General features: G+C 38.9%; 1 protein-coding gene and 1 long non-coding RNA gene across 8 annotated transcripts in view; one reads left to right on the top strand and one right to left on the bottom strand.

Annotated features, from left to right (window-relative positions):
• The window catches only part of LOC106726852, a 9,759-nt gene extending 5,806 nt beyond the window's left edge, over positions 1 to 3,953 (top strand). For all 5 annotated transcript variants that reach the window (XR_001362969.1, XR_001362970.1, XR_001362971.1 and 2 more), the window contains one exon: positions 1,835 to 3,953. This is a non-coding gene — a long non-coding RNA (uncharacterized LOC106726852). The remainder of the gene's footprint in view (positions 1 to 1,834) is intronic.
• HSD17B12 (hydroxysteroid (17-beta) dehydrogenase 12) overlaps positions 3,281 to 25,289 on the bottom strand; it is a 125,878-nt gene continuing 103,869 nt past the window's right edge. For 2 of the 3 annotated variants that reach the window (XM_014543297.1, XM_014543298.1), the window contains 7 exons: positions 24,689 to 24,733; positions 16,134 to 16,168; positions 9,127 to 9,208; positions 8,478 to 8,549; positions 7,539 to 7,604; positions 4,951 to 5,100; positions 3,281 to 4,694 (listed from right to left, as the gene is read on the bottom strand). In XM_014543297.1, coding sequence (XP_014398783.1) covers positions 4,590 to 4,694; positions 4,951 to 5,100; positions 7,539 to 7,604; positions 8,478 to 8,549; positions 9,127 to 9,208; positions 16,134 to 16,168; positions 24,689 to 24,733 — 555 coding nt within the window. In that variant the 3' untranslated portion in view covers positions 3,281 to 4,589. The remainder of the gene's footprint in view (positions 4,695 to 4,950; positions 5,101 to 7,538; positions 7,605 to 8,477; positions 8,550 to 9,126; positions 9,209 to 16,133; positions 16,169 to 24,688; positions 24,734 to 25,289) is intronic. The other variant, XM_005870738.1, reaches the window with a different exon arrangement.

Genomic DNA, 25,289 nt, shown 5'->3' with positions numbered 1-25,289 from the left:
CCCCCCCCCCCCCCCCATTTCAGGAATTTTGTCTATACCTGGCCATAAAGTAAGTCTCATAAAATTTCTAAAAATAGGGAGTAATAAAAAAAACAACAAAAACTTTTTTTCTCAACCAGGATCCCAACCCAAGATCATGTATTGTATTTACTTTTCAGATTTCTTTAGTTTTCTTTAATCTGAAATGTTTGATAAGTATAGGCTGGTTATTCTGTGAACTATCCCTCAATTTAGTTTTTTCTGACATTTCGTCTTGGTTAGGTTCAGGTTATATATTGTGGCAGGAATACCACATAAATGATGTATCTTCAGTCCATCCCATCAGAATGCACATAGTGTGAAATTCTTATTAATGGAAACACCAATACAAATTTTGTTTAAAATACATTTGTAAAATTTAAATTCGTGCTTTTAAAAACTTAATTTTGTGCTGCTAAAAACCATTTCTAAATAATTCATAGTTCAAGGAAATCATAATGTAAATTTTTAAATATTAGCCCTGAAAAAGAATGTGTGTATGTGCTTTTTTGTGTGCACACACACAATTGTGGGATATAGCAAAAGATCATCAAATAAATTTAGAGCCTTAGACATTAATGTAAAAATAGGGAAAAAATTGAGCATGAATGAATTACATGCCGAAATTATGAATAAGAAAAATAACAGAAAGCAGGACATAAAAAGAAAAGAGCAGAGGGGATCAACAAAGCCAAAAGTTGGTTCTTTAAAAAAAAAAAAAAAAACACTAATAAGTAGCCCAGCCAGTGTGGTTCAGTGTTTGAGTGTAGACCTATGAACCAGGAGATCATGGTTTGATTTTGGTTAAATTCCCAGTCAGGGCACATGCACAGGTTGTGGGCTCGATCCCCAGTAGGGGACCTGTAGGAGGCAGCCAATAGATGATTCTCTCTCATCACTGATGTTTCTATCTTTCCCTCTCCCTTCCTCTCTGAAATCAATATGTATATTTAAAAAACAACAATAGACAAACTTCTGACAAAATGGTAAGGAAAAGAAAGTGAGGAGCACAAACAATATTAGAAAAGGAAATATAAGTACATATCCAGCAGAGGCTTAAAAACAAGAATATTTCTTGAGTTACTTTATGCTAATAAATTTGGAAAGAAATAACTAAATGCTTAGAAAAAACTTTTGTTTTCTAAATTGACTGAAAAAATAGAAACCCTGAGTATTCTTATTATCATTAAGACAATCAGTAATTTAAAATTTTCCCATGAATAAATAGTAGGGCCAGATGGTTCTTATTTACTTTCAAGGAAAAGATTGTTCCGCTCTTTTACAGAATCTTCCAGAGAATAGTAAAGTAGGCAACACTTCCCAGCTCATTTAATGAAGTTATAATCTTCATATAAAAACACAATTTCCAAAATATAAATGCAAGAATTCCAAATGAAATACCAACAAACTGCATCCCACAGTGTGCAAAGATGGTGAAACATGACCAAGAATGGAAAGGTGATTTAATTCTGGAAAGTCATAAACTAAAGCAAGATCTCTGAAATCTCCAGGAGACACATCACCTAATATATACTTCAATATGTACATACTCCTAGTCCTTCTTGGAACATACCAGGCATGCTCTCCTTCCTGAAATGCCCTTCCCTCGGGTCACTGAATGGCTTGCTCAAGACTATTCAAAGGCCACCCCTCACTGAAACCTGCTCCCAGTACCTTATAATCACAAGCCTCTCACCCCAACACACACCGGTTCCCCATCCTCCTAGCCCCGCTTCATGTGGCACTCAGGCTACATTAATATTATTCTTTCTGCTTATCCTCTGTTTCCCTCCTTTGCTCCCTCTCCTTCTCCCAGCTCAAATGTAAGCAGTATCCGGGTAAGAAGGTTTGTCTGCTGTGCTTGCTGCAGTTTCTCTGGCATCCAGAAGAGTCCATGGCACGTGACTGACACTCCCATCAACACACACAGTGGTACGCCCGGAAGCTTTTGTAACAAGGAAGACAAGCTTGCTTATATCCTTTCAGGATCACCTTTGGTAGGACCCAGGTTGCTTATTTTTCAATGACACACATAGAAGGAGAGTAGACAACATTGTAATATGTGTTCATGTTAGACACGTGTCCCACTTCTAGATGTCTTCATCCACATCTCAGTGGAAAGAACATCTACATTTACACAGGGAATTTAAAGTCTGTCGATATGTATGTGCTTCGCAGCATGAGTGACATAAACATGCCAATCTAGAAATATTAGAATGTCACAAAGTGTGAGTCCTTAAAATTTAGTTTCCAACATATTCAATAAAAAAAGCTCCAATACTTTGTTTTGACCCTGGAAAACTAGAGAGCAAAGTAGCAGAATCCAGGACCACCTAAATCTCAGGTAATTTTTTATGTCAACAGACTGAGGGAATTATAGTACTACTTAAGCTCATTTCATTCTCACCAGGTATTATCACAATAAATCTTTTCCTCCACATTGAATCAGCACCATATGTATTGGTATCGGGATTAATGTTCACTCTGTATAAAGTTCAGTTCTATTATATTTCAATGCAATAAATATCAAATGAGAAATCAGAATTCATCTCTTTAGGGCAGGACCACATTTGAGGAAAAGGAGACTAATAATATCACCCGTAGCATTTACTTATTTATTCCCAGTGTACGTGGGACTGACACAAGGACAGGTCAGAACGGCACACACCATTATGTATTCAGGATAATTCCCCCCACGCTATTCCACTGAAAGGGCAACGAGAGAACAATAAATTGAAATTTGCTTCCTATGTTGTAAGGAGAGCTTACTCTACATAAATAACCAATACTGTCTCCTACTCTGTGCATTTTGGGTTCAAAGCTTACCCAGCACATATCAGACAATCAAGTCAATAGAGAATAAGTCTCAAACTTATGCTTAACCATGTTGAAGGTTTTGAGAATATTTGTTTCTCTTTTAGTACAATTTTTCTTTTCATGTGTCTGGAAACATAGATTTTCATTTCATCCTCTTCAACCTTGAGTGACAAATACACGAGGAATTCTTCAACTTTGAAGAAATCAAAGCCGTAGCTCAGAAGTTTTGAGATTGCTAAGGGATTTCCTAGCCAGAATATAACTATTTTCCAACTGGGGTAAAAGGAAAAATATTTTGTATACCTGTAAGCCAATCCCTCCCCTCTCTGCCAACTTTCCAGCAATAACTACATGATAACCATCAACCAACCAACCAGCGTGTGAAGGCAAATGAAATATTGCCCAGGTCATTGTGGTGTCAACAAAATGAAAGAAAAAGACAATGTTTTTCAAAAAAGCTGCCTTTATTCCATTTAAATGAGTATTCCTTATTCTGAGATTATGTTCTTTCCACTTTTTGTATGCTATTAAATGTCTTTTATATAACGATGGTAATTTGGTTTTCTGTTTTTATATCCTTAGCTGATAAAATTAAAATCTAGAAACACTTAAATACCCCAATTAAAAATTTTTGCGCTAATTTATTGGTGCTTAAAACTCAGCCTTGGAATCACAGCCTAGGAAAAGGTCTACCTTTTTAGATGACATGTTTCACAACATTGAATTATTGCTTAGCAATTTCCCCAAACAAGTTATATAGCAGGATAAAAGTAAGCCTTAATTTATATTAAGCCAGTGTAACAATGGCCTTAATTTCAAGCACTAAAGAAATATATTTTTAATCAACACCACAGTTCTATCACCTTTCATTAAGACTAGTTATATCAGTATCTATAGGGTACTAATCTCAAAGTGCAAGGCCACTTCTCTGATGTCACTGCTGTTCTAGGAACAGCCTCTGTCACATATGTAAGCAGTATTATTGAAGCACAGAAAACAGGCCTCGGGTCCACCAGGCCACTTTCCTGGGCAGGGTTTTAGTGGCACCACAGGTGGCTGACTGGCTCAGTGTACATTTTGGCCCATTTACCTTTGTAAATCATACCATACACCTTAAAGTAGCTACATACATTTAAACTGAGAAGAAATATTAGAGAAAAGCATATTTTTATAGGCTTCACGTGTAAAAAAAAACCTCCAAATTATTTTTGTCATTAGCTGCTTGGAAAAAGATAGTTCCATATAACATACAAACGGGGACAGGCCTTTAGAAAAGCTTACAAAGAACTATGCAAACTGCAGTGTGTCCTCCCCGTGTAAACCCATTCATCTCCAGTCCCTCAAACTGTTAAAAACAAGAACGAGTAGCTGGCCATGCCTTTTTAAAGTATGTTTCAGAGAAGATACAAGAGTCGTCATTGACACTTTGGGCCAGATGAAACTGTTGGGCCTTATGCCCGACTCTATCCTTCTGTGATTTGCTGAACTTGTGCTCCTTCCCATTAAGTTGTTCTTGTTAATATTAGTTCTACATCCAATTGATATGAGCATTTATATTAAACTACACAATAACTGCTGCTGGTAGCATCCAGAATACATGTCAGGAGCTCCTGCTTCCTTCCTGATTATGGCCACATTCAGCCTTATTAGTAACTATTAAAACGCCTGAAGATTTGGGAGTTGGGTGGGTGGCCCGCGGGGAGCGGGTGGAGGCTGGAGCATCTGGTCGACCTACGCAGAGCAGTTATCAACGCTTAGTTCTTCTTGGCTTTCTTCAGATAGCGAGCCCGCGTGGACTTGCCCATATGCATGGCCAGTTTCAAATTTAACGAAGGAGGCAGCATGCAGACAATTGTACCCTAGGAAAAGAAATGGGGAGATATGTAATTACAGCCTACAGTTTGAGCTAAATTAAAACACGTGATCTTATGTTTTACTATAATTTTTTTTAACTTATAGGTAGATTTTAGAGTTCTTGGGTTTTAAAATAAAACACGGATGACTCATTAGTAAGTCTAGCCAATATATATATGTTAATTTAGCACATTATTTTGTGACTCAATGGAGGGGAAAAAAACACCTAAGTGCTGATTTGGGACTTAGAAATCTACCTACCATAAGAGAATGGATCGGGTATCCATTGGTTCGGGTTTTCAACCCCACTGTTTTCAACGCCGACTTCACATATGCCTCTGAAGAGGGTACGGTCAAAGATGGTTTCCGGATTTTAGCCAGTTTTGTAGCTACAAAGAAGGGCAGGACACTCTAGAAAGGCAACACCCCCCAGAAAAAAACATGCCATTGATTAGGAAGGCCACAAACTCCGAATTCACAATGATGCTTGACTGCTCTGTGACAGAAACATTCTGATGAAATATAAAGTTTGCACCATTAGAGAGAGAAAAAGAGAAGCCTCTCTCTAAAGCCAGCTTGACAGACACACGGCAGCACAAAGCAAACAAATAAGTCAATCTCTCAATGAAGCAGAATTTGAGACAAGAAAGTCTTAAAAACAGCAGAAGTGTACCTTTTTGAACCTTTAAAATAAGGCATCACAGAAGCCTAAAGAGCAGAGATTCTGCTCCGACTAAACATTTATAGAACCACCGAGGAAGAGATTTTTGACATTTTACCCTTATAAAGAGATAACACTTTTCCCTATAATTTATAGTCAATTGAGCTTGTCCTATCAGCTTTGGTCCCTCTACAATAATCATTTCTCGTTCTCAGCCTTTGGCTACCACCACTTTTCTTCCTTAGTTTCTTACCATTTTGCTTCTGAGTTTTAATTTATTGGGGTAACTCTGATTAAGAACATTATATAAATTTCAGGTGTACAACTGCTTCTGAGTTCTATAAACTTTGCTATTAATAAGTAGGAGAATGTAAGCAAACCATTCACAGTGCTATGCCTCAGGCTTCCTGGTTACAAAAAGAGTGAGGATTAAAAAACTGTTTGCATATATAGACCACAAGCTTCTAAAGTGTTCAGCTTCTCAAGACAAAGATGATATCGTATTTCCCAATTACTTAGTTATATTATAACAACCCCACCCCCTTTATATATCTGTATCTGCATAAATTGGACTATTTAGATCAGAATTAAGTCTCACTGCCTGGCCAAACCACTTGATGGCGCCACAAGTTAACTCCTCACTCAGCTAACCCATCTGGAGGTGGAGAAGAGGAGACAGAGGCATGCCCAGAAATTCCAAGTCACATTTTCCCAGCTAAGAAGTGTACATTCTATTCTGGAAAGGGCATTCATTTATCTCCACAATGGTTTCAAATCAAGGCGCTTAACATGGCCTGGTAGAGGAAGGAGGGAGTCAGAGATGAAATAACTTTTGAGCTGAGTCTTAAACCAAGTGGAAGAGTTTGCCAGGTAAACAAACAGGGAAGAACATTTTGGGTACTGGGAACAGCAAGGGCACAGGAAAGTGCAATGTCCTCAGAGAATCGTAAGTAGTTCAGTATGTTCCATATATCAGGTGTGTGTGAAACAGTGGCAGGAGGAAGGCTGAGCAGCACAGGAGACAAAATTACATAATTCATCATTCATTATTAGGGAAAAATAAAAATAAAGTCAGATGAATAGATAAACATGATGTGGTACATCCATACAATGGAATATTATCCAGCTTTAAAAAGAAAGAAAATTCTGATACCTGCTGCAACACGGATGAACCTGGAAGACACTATGCTAAGTGAAAAAAGCCAGTCCCAAAGGACAAATACTGTATGATTCTAATCTTATGAAGTACGTAGCATAGTCAAATTCAGAGAGACAGAAAGTAGAATGGTGCCTGGCAAGGGCTGGGGGGAGGAGGGAACGGGGAGTACATGTTTAATGGGTACAGTTTCAGTTTGGGAAGAAGAAAAATATTCTGGAGATGGATGGTGGTGATGCTTACCCAATGATGCAAATGTATTTAATGCCACTAAACTAAATACTTAAAAATTGGTAAATGGTGTTTTCTGTTACGTATATTTTACCATAATTTTTAAACTGTTAAAAATCACTACTGCCCTAGCTGGTTTGGCTCAATGGATAGAGCATCGGTCTGTGGACTGAAGGGTCCCAGGTTCGATTCTGGCCAAGGGCACATGCCTGGGTTGCAGGCTCGATCCCCAGTAGGGGGCGTGCAGGAGGCAGCCAATCAATGATTCTCATCATTGATGTTTCTATCTCTCTCTCCCTCTCCCTTCCTCTCTAAAAATCAGTAAAATATATATTTTTTTTAAAAAAATCACTACTGTATCTACATCACCCTGGTGTTTGCTGTCATCCTTGCTCTAGTAAAAGTCAATTTTGTTCAGTTCTTGACCCTCTCTGTGGTTATTACACAGTAGCATTGGAATAGTCACGGCACACCTTATATACCTGGCAGCTAAGAGATATTAATAGTCTAATTCTCTCTAAATAAAATCTTAAGAACTTACAATAATTATGCTTCAACTGTTTACACTACATGTAGTTCTACTCCAGGCATCCTGACTTAAAAATTCTAAGGAATAATTTTTTTAAATCTAGACTTGAAGTACATAAAGAAAAAACAAAACAAAACACATGTCTTTAATTGTGTGCTAACATCACATTCACTTACTTAGGAAAGTGATTTTCTTTCGTTACCAAGACAGCAACAGTTGCTGTGGAAACCACACAAAAACAGGAACACTTAACTGAAACAAACTCTACTCACCTGCACAAAGATGCCCTTGCTCTTATATTCCTCATGGATGCACTGAGAGAAGAAATCTACAAAAGCCTGGGAGGGGGTGGGAGTGAGAAGAAAACACACACACATCACATCAATCTGTCTGATTTGTAGCCACCGACACAAAAATAATAAACTATCCCAGTTAGCACTATAGCTTCTAATCATTCTTTTTATTTCAAAAAGAATGCAGAAGAGACCTCAGACAAACACCTCAAGCCCTCAAGTCATTTTTATCTGCCACTAAATTATTCTCTCACCAAATATAATATCTAGATGAAATTTTGATTTAACTGGAAAAGGCTCTTTTCTTTTTTGAGAAAGAAGAAATGTTTGATTATACAACAAAGGATGCAGTCCTCCTCCCTACTTGCCATTCGAACAGAAACACAATATAAATTCTGTTCAACTCTGTTCTATGGGGATTTTGTCAATAAAGAGAAGAAAAGAACAAGCATCCTCTTGGCCCTGTGGGGTCCAGGAAGTGTAGAGATGAACCTGACAGCCCATCTTCTCGTAACAGCACGATTCATATCTGCCTGTGAAATACAATGCACAGGACCATTTTTCAAATGTGAACTCAGCCTCAGGCTTAAAATGCAAAGTCTCAATAATGACTCTACTAGGACCCCAATAATTAGTCTTGTGTCCGTGGAGCAGAACAGGTAAGCAGTTGGAGTTCACCGATCACTTCCAAACACCTGGCGCTCACCATACACATGCCCACTGTGTGTTTCAGAGCCATAGAAAGCAAGCAGATTGCACAGAAAACAGTAGTTGCTGTTTACGTTTTTCCAGTGGACACAAAGCCAAGTGAAAAGGAAGGAAGGTGTATTGCTCTTTTCCTTCCCTGACCTATGGCGAGTTCTTATTATGTATTATATTTTGCTCATTTCCCCCTAAAAGTTTACTTAATTTCAGCACCTCAGCAGGCATTCCCATTTCAGAGATGTATCCTTTTGCCTCAACAATGTATATGCAGATGGTGCTATTGACCTGCAGGCAATAGGAAATGCATTCTAAATTATCTTCCTAGTAGTAACATGAAGAGGTGAATGGTGGAATATAAAATTATGATATCTTACACAGAGTTCCGGAAAATTCTCCTCTCATTCCAGAAGTGACAAGAAATATCTGTGAATTCTGAATAATGTGTCAAAATACTCACAGTCTATCTTGTGCCTACAATGTGTATTTAAGTGCTGACTGGCTGTAATCCTTCTACTCAGCTCTGCCTACTTGAACCAATGCTGTATGAAGGTGACTTATTCATGAATCAAATCCCCGATCTTATATTCATTAACATTATGTTCTGATCGACTGAGCTAGGCCAACTTTCTCTGGAAAGTTCAAACTCAATTTTAACAGCAGTAATTTAGTGGGAGGAAAAATACCATCTGTGGATCTGAGATCTTGGTGTCCTGTTTATAAAGTTGATACCAATCAGTTCTCATTGGCTCTGGCTCCCCTGAAATCAGTGGAGGGTATTTTCCTTCTCTTCTCTGAGATAAAACTGAGATTAAAAATAATTCCTCATTCTCATTCCAACAAGATTTACTAAAAAATTGTTCACCTTGGTTGCAGAGTAGATGGTCAGCAGTGGAACTGGGCCCATGCCACTGGCGGAGGAGATGTTCAGAATCACGCCTTTAGATCTAAAAAGGAAAATGTTCCATAAACAGAACGAAATCATTCACACAACTGTTTGTAAATTACAGTTGGAGATACAGGTTTGAAACAGAATGACCTCGCTGTTTTTCTAACACATGTCTTTCCTTGCCTGTCATCAACATGTGATATGCTTGGTCAGTGAATGAGGCATAACTCAATCAACTAAAAATAGCTCTTGTTTGCAATTAGCTCATTTCTCAGTCTTTGTAATCTGGGGCATGACTGGATCAGATCTACAGTGTCCTGGAGTTGATCTCCACCCTCTGAGGCCTTCTCTACCCACAGCACCAAGAATTCTCACTTATAGAAACACTCTTACACTCCTTGCATGCTTTTATTTTGGCATCCCATCACATACTACCTTGCTGTAGTATTTAATCATTTTATGTACACACATATTTCTCTCCTTCAACAAAACCATAAGCTCCTGGACATCATAGCCTTTGTCCTCACTTTTCCTCAAAACACTCAGCACAGTCTGAGCATATAACCAGTACTTAATAAAACCTGGAAATGAGTGACAGGTCCTGCCCTCCTACCTCCCTGGATATTCAGGTGCTAAATGAAGAGTTGACTCTAACATGTGATACTATAGCTCCTCAAACCATATTCTTTAGCCAAAGGCAAAGCTTGAAAGCTTCTACTGTAACTTTTAGAGACTACTTAAAGTTAAAAGTCAGAAAGTTATCAGAAGTTACTAATTCTACAAATAAATGAAAAGTAGTTTGAGGAAAGCAATATTGTAAATATGAGTTGTTTGCAAGCATGTGTGGGTTAGATAAAGTGTGGAATGAAGGTCTGGGGAATTTTAGATTTAACAACCAACTCTTCCCCCCTCAAATCCATTCTTCTCATTGGGGTTGGGCCCCTTCTTTAGCTACGGCAACCTGACCTCACCCACCTTCTGTCCTCTACATCATGTTCCTTTCCTTCAACCCAGTTTCTCATTATTCTTTGTCTGAATTTACTTCCCCCAACGCCTATTTTTTCTTATATTTTTACTGATTTCAGAGAGGATGGGAGGAGAGAAAAAAACATCAATGAAGAGAAAGAGTAATTGATTGGCTGCCTCCTGCATGCCCTCTACTGGGGATCAAGCCCGAAACCCAGGCACGTGTCCTGACTAGAAATCGAACCCTGACCTCCTGGTTCATAGGTCAATGCTCAACCACTGAGCCACACCGGCCAGGCTATTTTTTTCAATATTAAAAGAAGGGACTAGATAGGCCTTTTTAATGCAAAATAATCAGAGAAACATGATTACATGGCATCTACATCACCTTAGACATAAATCTGAAAGGAAATAATCCCAAAAGGTCACCCAGCCCATCTGCCAGCCTTTGGGCGAGATGCCATGTCAACCGTCAAACCGAGTCTGGATCCTCAGCTTAATGGGTCATTGGAGACAAGTTTGTTTTTGTTTGTTTTTTAACTGAAGTCCTTATCTGTAACCCAAACTTTCCTAAATGGTGAAACCCATTAATATTTTGGTCACAGAAATCAAATCTCAAATTTGAAAATGTCATATTGGGGTTTTGAAGAAAGTTGGAATTTAGTCAATATTTTAATTATATAATTTTTGTATTTTTTAAAAAAATTCAATATTATTTTGTATCAGTTTCAGGTGGATAGCATAGTAATAAGATAATCATAAACTTTACAAAGTGTTCCCCTCAATATTTCCAGTACCCACCTGGCACCATACATAGTTATTACAGTATTATTGACTATATTTGCATTTGTGTATTTTTTGCTCGTGTCTCTGACAGCGACAGAAAAGCCTTTTCTTTTAAATTTTAAGGTAAGAGTCTCTAGCAGGAGTTAGAAGCCAATCACTAAAAGATAAAAACCCATGAATTAGCAATGACTATCCAGTAATTTCATTTTACCTATATTTATGAGAAATTCCTTTGATCAACATTGACTAAAAACCAGTTCTACTACTGGAGATGTTTAATATAGCATCAATTTATGATGCTTAAAATATCTTTATCTTTTGATGGTATTGAAAATATTCTGAAATTAGGTGGCAGTGATGGCCTCATAGCTTTGTGGATATACTAGAAACCACCAAATTATACCCTTTATAAATGAGTGGATTTTATGGTATGTGAAATGTATCTCAATACATCTGTAAAAAAAAGAGAGAAAATATATATTTATGATATATTGGAAGGTGCCACCTTTAAGCTCAGAGCAGATCCCAAAGAAGTGGAAGCTACAAGAGCGATAAGTTCTCACCAAAATGGCCTCTTAAAACTTCATTCACCAAAGCAATGATTTCAACATAAGAAAATTCACTTAATGATAACAAAAACTTCTTTCCTGTTTTCAATACAATAGACCAATAATCAAATAGGTCACAATCATGCACTTATGCTTCTTTAACTGTTTACTCCTTGAGTCAACCGAGATTTTGGTTTCCCAAATATTCCACTCTAATTAAAATTTCCAGGAGGCAGAGTTAGTTTGAATTAGTGAAAAGTCAGAATTTGAGAGTACTTTATTCACAACACAATATTTGCACTCTAAAGTACATCAAAACAAGCCTAAGACCAAGCAAACATAAAGCGAGAATGCACTAGACCTAAGTGCATTTATAAAAGGAAAGCATCTATAACCCTACTAAAATGGCAGCAGGGAATACACCCCTTCTACAAAAACTCTGTGCTACCAAGAAGCACACGAATTTGTCTAGCAAGAGCTTTCCTCCCACACCCACACACAAGACAGCACAAAATCCCCTCTTTTTCTCTCCAAGGACAATCATATTCACCTTAGTTTTGTCTGAATCATAAATAACACACTTGTCTAGCTGCCTTAATCCTTGTACTGTATGCAGGATCTGTTCTTTATGCAGAGATGGGGGATGAACATTGGGAGTGCAAGGTACAGAGGACTGGTCTTTAAAATCAACTATTTTGTTGAGCTCTAATCCTCTATCTAAGCAGAATTAGTGACGTCAAGCCAGTTTCCATGGCACAGCCAGACTCATGACAACTCTGTTATATCAAGCAGAAGGACAAAATGGGCTGCACTTAATTGCACACAGAAACAAACATAAAACCAAGCCCTGGTTAATCTCTCATTTTCCGGGAACTTGGGGAACAATTCTAAGATTGATCGGAAGGTACATTAAGAATATTTGCTGAAGTTCATAATGAAGACTCACATTGCTTCAGCGCATTTCCAGTTTGTTATGACAAATAATCCAAATAAACAAGTCGGGTAATATTTTCTGATACAATATCCTTAATTCATCTCGCTTCTTACTTGCTAACAGCCACATGATGGTGTCTCAGAGGTGCAAATCACTGAGGCTCTACTGGAACTAAAGCACCTCAGAAACAGCGCAGAGAACACCACTGCTGATAAGGTAGTACCTTTTCCCATAAACACGTTCTCTTCAATTACTAGCCCTTCTCACAAGTGAAATGTTCAACTCATTCAACCCTATAAAACTCAACATCGTGCATTCATAGCTTCCTATGGATAGAATTCGCTCAGACCTGTGAAATTCCCAATCACAACACTCTCCTCCATTATCACCTGGATTTAAAAAAATGCCAACCCTTTATTCTTCTATGCATGCCCCACTATTCCATCAGTCTGTTGTAGTAACCTTGTCCATAGCTCTAGGAAAATACTATTGTCACAGAGGAAGTGATAGGTCTCCTCTGAAGTAAGTCACCGATTTCTGCCTTCCTCAGGAACCTCCTCACTGCCCCACACTGCAGGTGAGGAGAGAGAGGTGGGGACGTAAATGCTGCTGTGGAGAAATGGAGCATGGTCAACCCTAATGTGGACGGCTCACTGTATGTAGAGTTTGATGTCAGTCAAGGGAGACTGTAAAAAAGACTATCACAATTATTCATATTCCCATTTCTAAGTGTGCTCTTGGAGGGTCACTGCTTTCATTTCTAAGCTTGAACATAACATTGAATTTGGTACAAACAGTTCTCTAAACAGACTCTCAAGAAGACCGAGAAACATATCAAAACAGTTCTAGGTCAGAAGAGAATCCTGGAACATGGGGGTCAGGTAGATAATTAGAACTAGCAATCCAAGAGCACTGTACAAATATTGCTTTGTTGAAGAAAGTTTGCAAACACTTACCACACGAAAGAGAACTGCCTGTCCTAAAACACCATAACATGTCATAATTCCACCTTAAGCAATACAGTATGAAAGAAGCTATTTTTAGCTTTTCCATGGTTGTTATGGCAACCACCTCCTGGCTCCAGCTGTACCCGATGTTTATAATTCCAGGGAAGTGGAAAGAGCAAATTTCCTCTATAATGCAATTATGCACCTTCTACCTCTATGGTAATATAATACCTTAGTTTGATTGCAGATATTTGTTTAGTGATGGTCAGTTGGCCTTTGGCTACAGTTCTAGAGGGTTTGGAAAATCTCATACATCAGAGACAGAATTAGTGCAAGGGGGGAAAAACAACAACAAAAGATCTTTATACAGGACTCTGCTTTCACTCAATGTAGATACGAATCCGATGGTAACCAAGCATAGGAAATATGCCATTTGGGGACAGTGTAAAGTGCAGGCTATAATATAATCACTTATAATGTATAAGGCTTATCAGATGAGCTGGTAAATTGGAGTTTTTCTTTCTTCTTGGGCACATAGCCTCTGACTGAGTTCTGGACAATGGAATGTGGGCAGAGCCGATTACATCACTTCCAGGCCTGGACCATGAAACCTCCATAAAACCATTTTTATTCTCTCACCTCATCTGTTAGCTGGATCCAGAGCACTCAGCAGAGAACTGCAAGGCCCAAGGGAAGAAGAGGGGAGGCCCTAGATGGAAGGAGCCTGAGACCCTGAGTAACTAGGTAGAGCAAGCCCTTACCACTGACTCATATTGGCTCTGCTGCAAGGGAAAAATCAACTATTATGGTGTTAAACCACTGAGATTTGGGGGTGGTCTGTTATAATAGCCTACCTTGACTAATTCAACTAGAAACTCTTTTAACTCTAGTGAATATAGCTGTTACTCCCCCTAACCAAAAGAACTGTCTCATAAAATCCACTCACATTTCTCATTAGTTCTTAACAAGTGCCACAATCATCCCATGATGTCAGTTTCAGTCTAGCCTATGATGGCTTTAGCCAGATCATTTCTCAACTTCAATTTAAAATCAACTTGATTTCTTGAAGGCAAGGATCCAATGAATCTTCTGTGTACTCCATGATAAAATTTACTTAATGACTGCCTGTTGAATGGATGGATCCTTTTCTTTGCATTCTTTGTTTTTATCAAATGCTCCAACTACAACTGTGATATGACTGTGAGGTCTACAGAGGTAGGGTGAAGTTCCTAGGGCCTAGTGCAGTTACTAAATATGTAGCTTCATAGCACTCATTTAACTTAAAGTACTGAAATTCTATGACTCTTTGAATCTAATATTTTATGATCTGCAAAGATGTCACAATGTTATCTTTTTTTATTTAGTTTTTCACCAACACACTAAAAATACCTTTTACGATACCCTCTGTGATTTATAAGTATGTAAGTCTTTCTTTTTTAATAGATGGACTTTCTATTCTGAATTAATACCATATCACTTGCAGCTGTCAAAGTAAGACTAAGATGATGGCCCAAATTTCATCCCTCCCAAGTTCTATTCTGTCTGCCCTAATTCTCTGCAGTTTTTTAGGGTTCTCGTCTGGTTTGACCACTGTCCCTTCCACATCTGACCATCAGGGGGACACACTCCCATGGTCAACCAACAATAAGCAGCTTGAAGATTTTAAAGGGAAATTTGACTAAAAACAAGCTATTAAAATATACAAAACTACATATAAAATGGAATTATAAACAAAGAGCCTTAGAAGAAAGAAACTAGAAGCAGTTTCTCAACCAGTCTCTACAGATGCCAAACAAAATGTATTCCTAACCTCAGTTTCCTCATCTGTACAATGGTGGGAGGCTATCAAGGTTAAATGAGTTAACATATATCATGCTCTTGGTACAACACCTGGCACATAATATGTGCTCAATAAACATTAGCTGTAATCCCTGCCTGAAGCTGGTTGCAGAGGTTTCTTCACAGAAGTAGGATCCTAGGTCTTCCCTTTTCAAAGCTGTGATTCCTTTGGAGGGTCTTTTAAACTCAAAGCTATTTTGCAGAGGAAGGATGACTGTGAAGCCCTAAATTTAGCAAATGAGCAAGCAAGCTCAAGATGCAAGCCCAGCTCTTTTCAACGAGTTTTCTTTGAAGGTGTAAGCCATCCTTCAGGCTTTTCCAAAGAGAAAAACAAGGGAAGAACAGAGTTTAATCACAATTTGACACTTCATGCTATTTCAATGTAAGAACTCCACAACACATTTCTAAATAAAAATGAAGACACCCAGCACGTTCTAGTGGAACTCAATATAAAGTGGAACAATGAGGCTAGCAGGCATAGTCTTTCTCCCCCAAGGGTGGGGCTGACATCTTATAATCACTTCATAGCCCAAGTTCCTCGTACACCCATGCTCCCCGGAAGACCTGGAAAACCAGAGGATGGGGCCTTTCGTCATGAAACTCCACTGGTTGGGGCTCTGAGAGCACAGAGCTCTGAGAAGGGATTCCCGGGGACATCCCAGGAACTCTATCCACCCCCTCAGAACAGCAGGCAATTGAGTTAGTGTTGGTGACTCAGGCAGACTTTTTATCCAGATCTAAAGGAACCACTGCAACCCTGGAGAGGGGAATGAAAAGGGAATCGAGTGGAAAAAGCCTCCCCCACCAGATGACTCACACTTCGCCCTGTGACTCATCACTGTCACTAAGACATGGAGGAGAGGTTCATTAGTCACTTTAGTGAATTTTTCAAAGAAAGGATTCTCCCTATAAATAACCATGAGCGCTGTCTCCCCAGTGTTGGTGCGTGAGCTCGTGACTCACCTTTCTACCATGCCAGGCAGCACCAAGTGTGTCATCTGCAAAAGAGAAAAACAAAACATTCATGACAGCTGAGGATGCAGCAGAGAGAAAGTGAAAAGAACCCACCCACAGAAATAAGGGAATTACAAAACCGCTCACCATCTCTACAGATAGCACCTCTATTTTATAGTCTATGTAATATGTGCCAAGAAAAGGACTCAGATGAAATTACTGGAGAGAATACTTTCAGTGAACTTGGCTAAAATTATTCTTGCCTGATATGTTAATACTGGCACAGAGATCTTCAAATAATTAAAGATTTACAGTGAAGTCTAAGTATCTCAAAATGCATTCTCAGGAAAGGACAAGGGTTATCACAAGAAATAATGTGCCTACAAGATTGCTTAAGCTTTCTAATCTCAAGGGCTCAAATGATCTTTCCCTATCAAGAAAGCCTTTAGAAGAAGGCCATGGAGTGGCATGTTGGCAAATAATAAGGATATCTTCACATTCATTTCTCTTGTTGCTCTAGTCAGCTGTGATTGAAACTCATCCTTAGAGAAAGTTGAGGTTAATTTGTGATCTCCAGTAACCAATAATGGAAAAACAATACTTGCATTATTAAAGGACTTCATAATTGTTTACTACATACATAGAAGATGAGGACAAAGACCATTTGTAAACTCTGTTTTAAGACATGCTTAACTAAGGAAAGTTAAGATATTCACTGGCTTAGTCAAGGCTACATAATAAAGTTCTGAGGTTAAAACATGAGTTCTTGACTCTTAGATACCACCTTTTTACAAGCAAATTATTTTTGTATTATGTAACCTCTAACACTTGGTCATTTTGGGGGGAGAGCAGTACAAAGAAAACACTATTTCATAAATCTCAGCAAGACAACCAAAATCCAAATGAAAACATTAAAATTCAAGATAGTTTAGTAAGATAAGAAGACATATATTGTCACCTGTATCATCATTATATGTAAACTAGAGGCCCAGAGCAAGACATTCGTGTATTGGGGGGGAGGTGGGGGTTTTCAAGCGAGAGGGCGCAGGCCTGGGGAGTGGGCCTAAGCCAGCAGGTGGACATCCCCTGAGGGGTCCTTAGCGTTGCTGTGAAGGTGGGAGAGGCTCCCGCCACCACCACTGTGCTAGCCTGCCATGAGCCTGGCTTCTGGCTGAATGGTGCTTCCCCTGTGGGAGTGCACTGACCACGAGGGGGCAGCTCCTGCATTGAGCATCTGCACCCCTGGTGGTCAGTGTGCATCATAATGACCGGTCGTTCCACTGTTTGGTCCATTTGCATATTAGCCTTTTGTTATATGGGATAAGAAATAGAGTATAACAACTTGTCTTAGAATCCAGGCTATTCACACAATAATTAGGACACGACAAACAGCCACTTTGTTCACTTTTGCCCTGCCCTTTACCCCAGAGTAACATGCTTGGAGTAAACAGGATCTGAATTCAAGCAACTGAAAAATGAGCCCACACAAATTAGAAGAAAATTAATGCAAAAGCCTTAAGCAAGTTCTCAATTGGTATCATTAACAATAATTTAAAAAACCATAGCATAATAGTGAAAAGAATTACATGAAGCAGCAAAAGTGTTGTACAATGCCTGTTTTGGAGAAATTAGATGGTAACTCCATTGGAAATCATACTAGAATAAGATAGCACACATTTTCTTTGGCAAACTATATAATTTGAGCTCTGTGTTACCAAGAATACAACTTAATTAGAAATCCTTACAATTTAACCTGTATGGCTAACTGAATATTTACTGTGCAGGGGATGAAAGCTTAATTAGGTAAAGTTTATAGAGTGCTCTGAGATCTCTACATACTATTTGATTTTCTCCTTTATTAATGTTTAAGTGTTTGTGGAAGGTAAGAGTCTCCTTGCCATTTCCCCCCACCCCGCATGACTTAACCTGAAATTCAACCCAACACTATAAAAACCAAACATTTTGTAATAAATTATGGTTTGATATATGCTAAACTAATTTAACAAAAGTAAAAGAGCTTTCCAAAACAGAGGGCTGCATGTCAATTATTAATGAATCTAAAGCCATGACTTATAAACTGTCAAAAATTTAAAATAAAAAGAACACATATCATCAGACTGTTTTTCCAAATATTTAGCATACTATAATATGCTAAGAGTTTCAATCACTTAAATTTTCCCAAAATAAGCTGACTTCATAAAAATTGACAGATTTTAGGAGGAGAAAGGAATCCCTAAAGTTCTCAAAGAGATCTTTACATTTTCGCCCACATGTAAGAAATTTCTCCTTTACTAGCTTTGCTCTGAGCTAGAAAGAACCTTAGAACCAACCTACAACTACTCCGTTTTTTTTAAAGATGAAAACTATCGAAACAGTGGTTGTCATTCAATTTGGCAAACCCAACATTTTGTACTTATGTTTGGAACAGCCCATTACTGTGAGACCCAGGGGCTAAATGTACCCAATCTTTGAGAAAATTGGAGGAGCATAATGATAGCTGCTTTCAAATGCACTAAAGGACTCCGGGTATTAACTTGTAATGTCTTCATCTAGAAAAGCCCTGGGTGGGGTTCAGTGGTGAAGGCCATACTCACCTTCCTGTAATTTATTAATTTCCTGTAATTTATTAATGTTGTTAACTTGAATTCTTGGGGCAGGGTGGGGATAAATTCTTAGCATAATCCCTAAATTAAATACAATTACACTGCTCAACAGAGATTCTTCTCATAGATTTCCACATTAATAGAGGGCTCCCCCTACTGGTACCATGTCACAGCCCGAGGCAAATCCATGTAAGAAAAAGGAAACAAATGCTTCACCTGTGCTTTTCATACATCTGCACCCCCCCCCCCCCCCCCCCCCCCCCCCACAAACTCCCCCCCCCCCCGCCCCCCATCTAAACATTTATCACCAACAGACAGGGCATAGCATTGTTACTGCCGGCTGAGTAACATACAACAAGTACATAGTGGCACCAGAAGGAAAAAGTTAGCTTTTCAAAAGCATGCAAACGGCCTCATACTCCAAGTGCTTTAATTTCTGATGATCATAGAGATAGAAGAGATTTATTTAGTCAAAGCCATTCTAATCTCTCAACATCACTAAGCAGATCTGCAGTTTGAATAGATTGAATGTTTGGAATTCCTGAACAGGGGGATGCAAACCCAAAGGCCTGAAAGGGCCAGGTAGATAACATACACTAGTACAGCAAATCAGACAATAGAGACGAGTGGGGCCTGTGGAAATCTGGAGATTGCAAGCCTATTTAGCATAATTAGCTGCTACTCAGCTTAATCACTTGTTGCCACTCAGCTCTAATCACTTGTTGCCATTCAGCAGTTCAGCTCGGTGTTACCTGATTTTCAGATTTTTCCCAAGAGAAGCTAGAAGTTTGGGTATGAAATGTCCCAGTTTTGAAAACACTGCTTGAGCCAACTGAAGTATGTTGGTAGGGCACATTCAGCCCTCAGATTATTGGTTTGCAACTTCTGACCTAGAATCAGAAAAGGAATTTACCTTCTTCCCATTCCCCTTCTGGCAGATTCAAAGATTAGGAAGTTCTTACAATTTACTTCAGTGTAAATATCAACAACTGATCCAAGTTCACCCTTCTAGGGCCCCATACAGTAAGTGTGATCCTTATTCCCAAAGAACTAGAATTTTCAGTTTTTTAATTAATTCTTTTATTTTAATTCAAAAAGCATTCATTTTATACCCACCACATTTGAGGCTTGGGGCTCGGAAATGGAAAGAAACAAAAAGGAGATGGTACTAGTCCTCACGCTGTTTATAATCTGTAGGGAGACACTCAACCAAAAATGAAAAGCTGAGCAAAGGGAAGACAGGCAGCATGCGCTGAAACTGCCTGAGAGACCTCGTCTCTTCTGGAGGGTCAGGAAGGCTCCCTACCCCACCCCCACCTCCAAGTGCATACACTTTAATTGAGAACTAAAGGATGAGTAGAATTAGTGAAGTCTGAGATGAGGGAGCCTTCCATGGAGAGAGACCAGCCTGAGGGAACATTCGGTTCAAAGGACTGAATGAAGGTGCTTTGACCTGAGCACAGTTGGAGGGGGAGAGATCTGAAGGGAAACTGGGGAGGTGAGCAGGGACCAAGTCAGGTGGTCCTTCCCTCCCTGTAGGTCACATTCAAGATTCTGAACTTGAGGAAAAGGGTAAGTTGCTGAAGGATTTAACAGGGGTGCGATACAATCCGATGAGAGAGAGAGAGAGAGGCAGAGAGAGAGAGAGAGAAAGAGAGAGATGCATGTTTCCTTTCTTCACCCGAAACATCTCTAGTTCTTCCAACCATTCCTAATAAAACATAGTTTCAAGTTTCCACTCTGGTTGAATATCTAATGAAGAACTACATTATGACCCCCTGCTTAAGACTCTTCCTCCTCATCCTCAAATAAAGCAAACCAAACTCAGTGGTACTTCACTTCACAAATGGAGGTTATTAATAAACTTTACCTTGGACCACACCCTCACCTACTTCCTTCTTTGCTCTAAGAAAGGTAAGATAGAAGGTTGGAACATTCCCTTCATGGGTCAGAATGGTAGCCTGGAAATTTCCTAAGGCAGTGGTCGGCAAACTCATTAGTCAACAGAGCCAAATATCAACAGTACAACGATTGAAATTTCTTTTGAGAGCCAAATTTTTTAAACTTAAACTATATAGGTCGGTACATTGTTATTAACTTAATTAGGGTACTCCTAAGGCTTAGGAAGAGCCACACTCAAGGGGCCAAAGAGCGCATGTGGCTCGCGAGCCGCAGTTTGCCGACCACTGTCCTAAGGGATTCAGGTCTAGGCAGGGCCATTCCCTGTGATCCACCTTATTCACCAAGCCAGTAGCAGCTTCTGGGTCAAGTACCATCAGAAGGAATAATTTCCCCACCCTTGGGGAGCTAGTTTGGGCAGTGTTCATCTGAAAAGGGATAAAGAGTCTATGATGCCTTGAGATCTTAAAACTTATTAAAGAAATAAAAAGACAAGCTGGAGGAAGAAAAACAACTCCAATTATGGCAAATGCTAAAACAAGTGATCTCAAATCAGAAATAAGCAACACAAGATCTATTTTAGAACTTGTCCTTGGATTGGTGTGAAGCTCATTATCCTACCTGTTGAAACTGGACTTGTATTTGCCTGCCTCTGGAGTTGTGGCACTTCTTCCTTTTTCACGATTCCTCTAATAATCAATAGCAGCACAACAATTTCATTTGCAAAATCTCTGTGTTTTGAGATGTAAAACCCTCGAGGCATGAAACTGGAAATATTTTTTTTTTTTAGAAGAGTGTGGTTCAATATCTGGAGGTTTAAGTGTCCAGTCCATCTTGCTCAGTCCCCATCGGCCAGGCCCCAGCAGCAAGCTAACCTACTGGTCACAGCGCCTGCCCCTTGGTGGTCAGTGCACGGCATAGTGAGTGTTTGAGCGACCTTAGCATATCATTAGCATATTATGCTTGGATTGGTTGAACGGCCGACCAGATGACCGGACACTTAGCATATTAGGCTTTTATTATATAGGATTTTAGTCACAGACCATCTGAAATCACAAGGAAAAATCCCCAGCTAGTAGGGCTCTCTTCCAGGTTAAGGCTAATCTATCTGTCATATTGGCCACCTATATAGAATTTCCATACCCCTGGTTCTTCTTACCTTGACATTTACCTGCTCTGCAGGAAAAAGGATAAGACTAAGTTTAACCCTGAAAGATTTGAAAGCAAAATTATAGCAAGCAACAAGGCTTCTAAATATCCTTTAGGTTGCTTCAACTAACAGTATCATGCCTGGTAAAGAGAAAGCCCAGTTAAGTAAGTCATTGAGAGAGAAAAAAAGGAATAAACCTAAACTATTGAGTAAGATGAAAAGTGAACTGAAGGGCTTGGTGGCTGGGGAGAGAGGGCTAAACTGGACTCTATGATTAAACATCAAGGATCTATAGGCAAAAGCATTCGGCTGGTATTTCTCTCCCAGTATTCTTCTGTACCACTCACCACTACTTCAGCTGGTGACGACCTCTAATTCCTTTGGTCAGGATATTTCATTTTTATTATTCTTCTGCTGGAATATGACACTTAAGTGATTTTTACTTTATCTGACCTACTCATATAGGACATGGACCAAGCAATAATCCTAGACCTGAAGGAATGTAAAGCCAGGTCATTCAATGCGAAGGCATAGCACCGAACTTAAAAGATGCTGTGGCCCTACCAGCAAACATCTCCAAATTCCTGGCACGCTTTGCAGCCAGTCAACCCCTATCGTGGTTTGGTAAGGAGATAATACTTTGACCATCACTGATGGTGAGAAGAGGTTGTTCTCTTTCTTATATAAACCTTTTTGATGTTTTATTGTGGCTTTAGGCTGCAGACATCCATGCCCCAGTTCCCCTGATGTCCAGCCACCATAAAATCTTGTAAGATTCTAGAGCCAGACCAATTCTCATCTTGTTTTAAGTTACCCCAGGGCACCAAACAACCATTCCTACTGAAAATGCAGCCCTCGCCCTGGCAACGTAACACAGTCAACAAAAGGACAATAGGCACAATTCATCAAAATATACCACAGGACAGATGACAGCAGCATGAAAGAGCACTAAATCCGGAAGGCCACACACAAAGCTTCATCAAGGCCAATGCCCTTTTCTCAGTATAAGCAAGACAAACACATGTACTGTAACATACGTATTGCCATGTCCCTCTGCCACTAGACCTGCCTTTCTGAAACGTAGATCAGATCACACCTATTTCTACTTTTCAGCTTCCGGTGGCTCTCTATTCTTTTGAGTACAGCACTCAGCTTTGCTGCACAATCATGTCTTAACTTACTTTTCTGGCCTTCAGGTTAGCTGCCCCACACCACTCACCTCCTGCTGTGAGCCAAACCTTTCATACCCGAACTACCTGACTGTGCTGCGGAGATGGTAACTGCATGGACCCCACCAACAGTACAATAAAGAGGGCTGTACTCCAGATGTCGTTAACTCCATGACAACTAAATCAAGAGTTTTAAATGGTTTTTCCAATAAAGTGCGCATCACTAAGGTACAGGAAAATTCATACTTACACTAAGGATAAAGAATGATTATTTGGCTTAATGAAGAAGGGTTTTAAATAGCAAATGCCCTGAGTGTCGTGAGATTTGATTTGCAAAAAAAAAACCAAGTTTACATACAAAAATGTTAAGCACTTATCCAGTTCTGAAGGCCCATGATCAGCCCTGATCGCAGGCCAGGCCTAGGGAACACCCATGCACAAATTTCATGCACTGAGCCTCTAGTCAACAATATAATAGGATATGGTATGTTTAATAATTTAGCATTGGCTCCACTAACTCATTTCATGGGAAGAAGCATATTTGCCAGTGTAAAAAGAGAAAATGGAAGAGGAAGAATGAAGAGGCAGGAGAAGCATTTTATAATTTGTCAAGATATTAGGACTGGTGGTTCGTTTTTATGTCATCATTATTTTGAACAAACTGAAAGGTGCTCTACAGTGCTGTTGGATTTGAGCTGTTTTCTCCCCATTTCCCCCCTGCACTGCTCATCTTTAAGCAGAGACATGAGGTGACCACCACCGCACAAGCTGATCTGTGCTCAGATGCTGCTTGAAGGATGCAGTGTGTGGCCATGGAGCACAGCAAGCTGACTGGTTCTCACAGATCAAGGTCAGGACCTAAGCCTTTTATCATTAGTGTTCTGTATACTGCCAGCCAAAAACACATGTTTTGGGAGACCGAGAAGGCCAGGGTTTTATACTATAAGTGTATACACCAGTTCAGTTCAGTTCTGACAAGCAGGAGAAAATACTAATGTGTCTAGTATAAAGTTTTGTATCATTTATTTGACAGAGGGATTAAAATTATCAGGAGACTAACTTGTAGCTAGTATCAATTCTATAAAATAAAATTTAAACATTCGAACATATTTTTCGTCATTAACTCATTAAAATATATTATGAAACATACACATAATTTTAACACTTATTATTTTTTAAAATGTTTTCCTTTTTATTTGATTTTAGACTTGATAGCTAGTCTTCCCTTTAGCATATATTAGCTATGGTGTCTTTGATCAGCATATACAAGTGACAAGGCTATAACGCATGCCTAGTAACTAGAAACTAGAGGTGTTTTTACATGTGGCTAGGAAAAATCATTCTTTATAGTCCCATACAATACTTTACCACAATATTTAACTCATCAACTTACCTGTATCACAGAAAATACAAAAGGGAAACAATTTACTAGTGATGACTTGCATCTAGATGAAAACTTTGTAAAAATCAATCTTCAGACTAAGTTAGATTGTGTGGTCCCTGGGCCTACCATAGGGTTGCATATAATGAAGGCATTTAATTAATGTCTCGTTGTTAAAAAGCAAAACTATACAGACACCTGTTTGGTATTCAGTTCTTTCTACTTCCTGAAGACATAAGGAAATAGACCACTTTCATCTGGAAAACATATTTACATCAAAAGAAGAGTTGACTGAAATGAACAAGCTGGTTATGTCACTGTTCTTAAACAAAAAAGACCAAAAAGGGTGAGAAGCTGCTTACCTTACAAACAGAAAGAATGTTAACATTTAACATTTTCTTGATGGTCTGCAAAAAAACATATTGATTATTTTATATAGATCATGGACATGACCACATAATACACATGTGATGTGAATGATCTGGAGATGCACTGAAAGTTTCCCCGGGTATAGTAGAGGTCTCAGGAAATGACAGGAGTTGGGATGGAGAGATAGATTTTATTTTACTCTCAGTGTTATAGTACTTTTCTACCAAAAGCAGCAATTCATGCTAATCTGCAAAATCCAAGGTATCGTGCAAAAACTGAAAGCAAAAAGATAAACTCAATCTAAAGTAAATATGAACCATTTGTAATTTCCTCTCTGCGAATACAAAACGAAGAAATGATTGAAACTAAGGTTTTCAACAATTTTTTTTAAAAAATTTCACATGTTCCTTCAATGATACCCTCTTTCAGTCTTTATTAAAGAATTATGCATGTATCAAGGACACAGCTTTCATTTTGGTAGAGCTAGTCTACCTGAATCACTAGAATATTGTTGTCTATTAACAACCTTATGATTTTTAATTGGTGTTCAGAATCCTAATACTTAAAACAAAGCTATATAATAAAAATAATAAT

Source organism: Myotis brandtii, unplaced genomic scaffold (genome assembly GCF_000412655.1).
Source record: "Myotis brandtii unplaced genomic scaffold, ASM41265v1 scaffold324, whole genome shotgun sequence".
Taxonomy (NCBI): Eukaryota; Metazoa; Chordata; class Mammalia; order Chiroptera; family Vespertilionidae; genus Myotis; species Myotis brandtii.
This window is presented reverse-complemented; position numbering and strand designations above follow the sequence as displayed.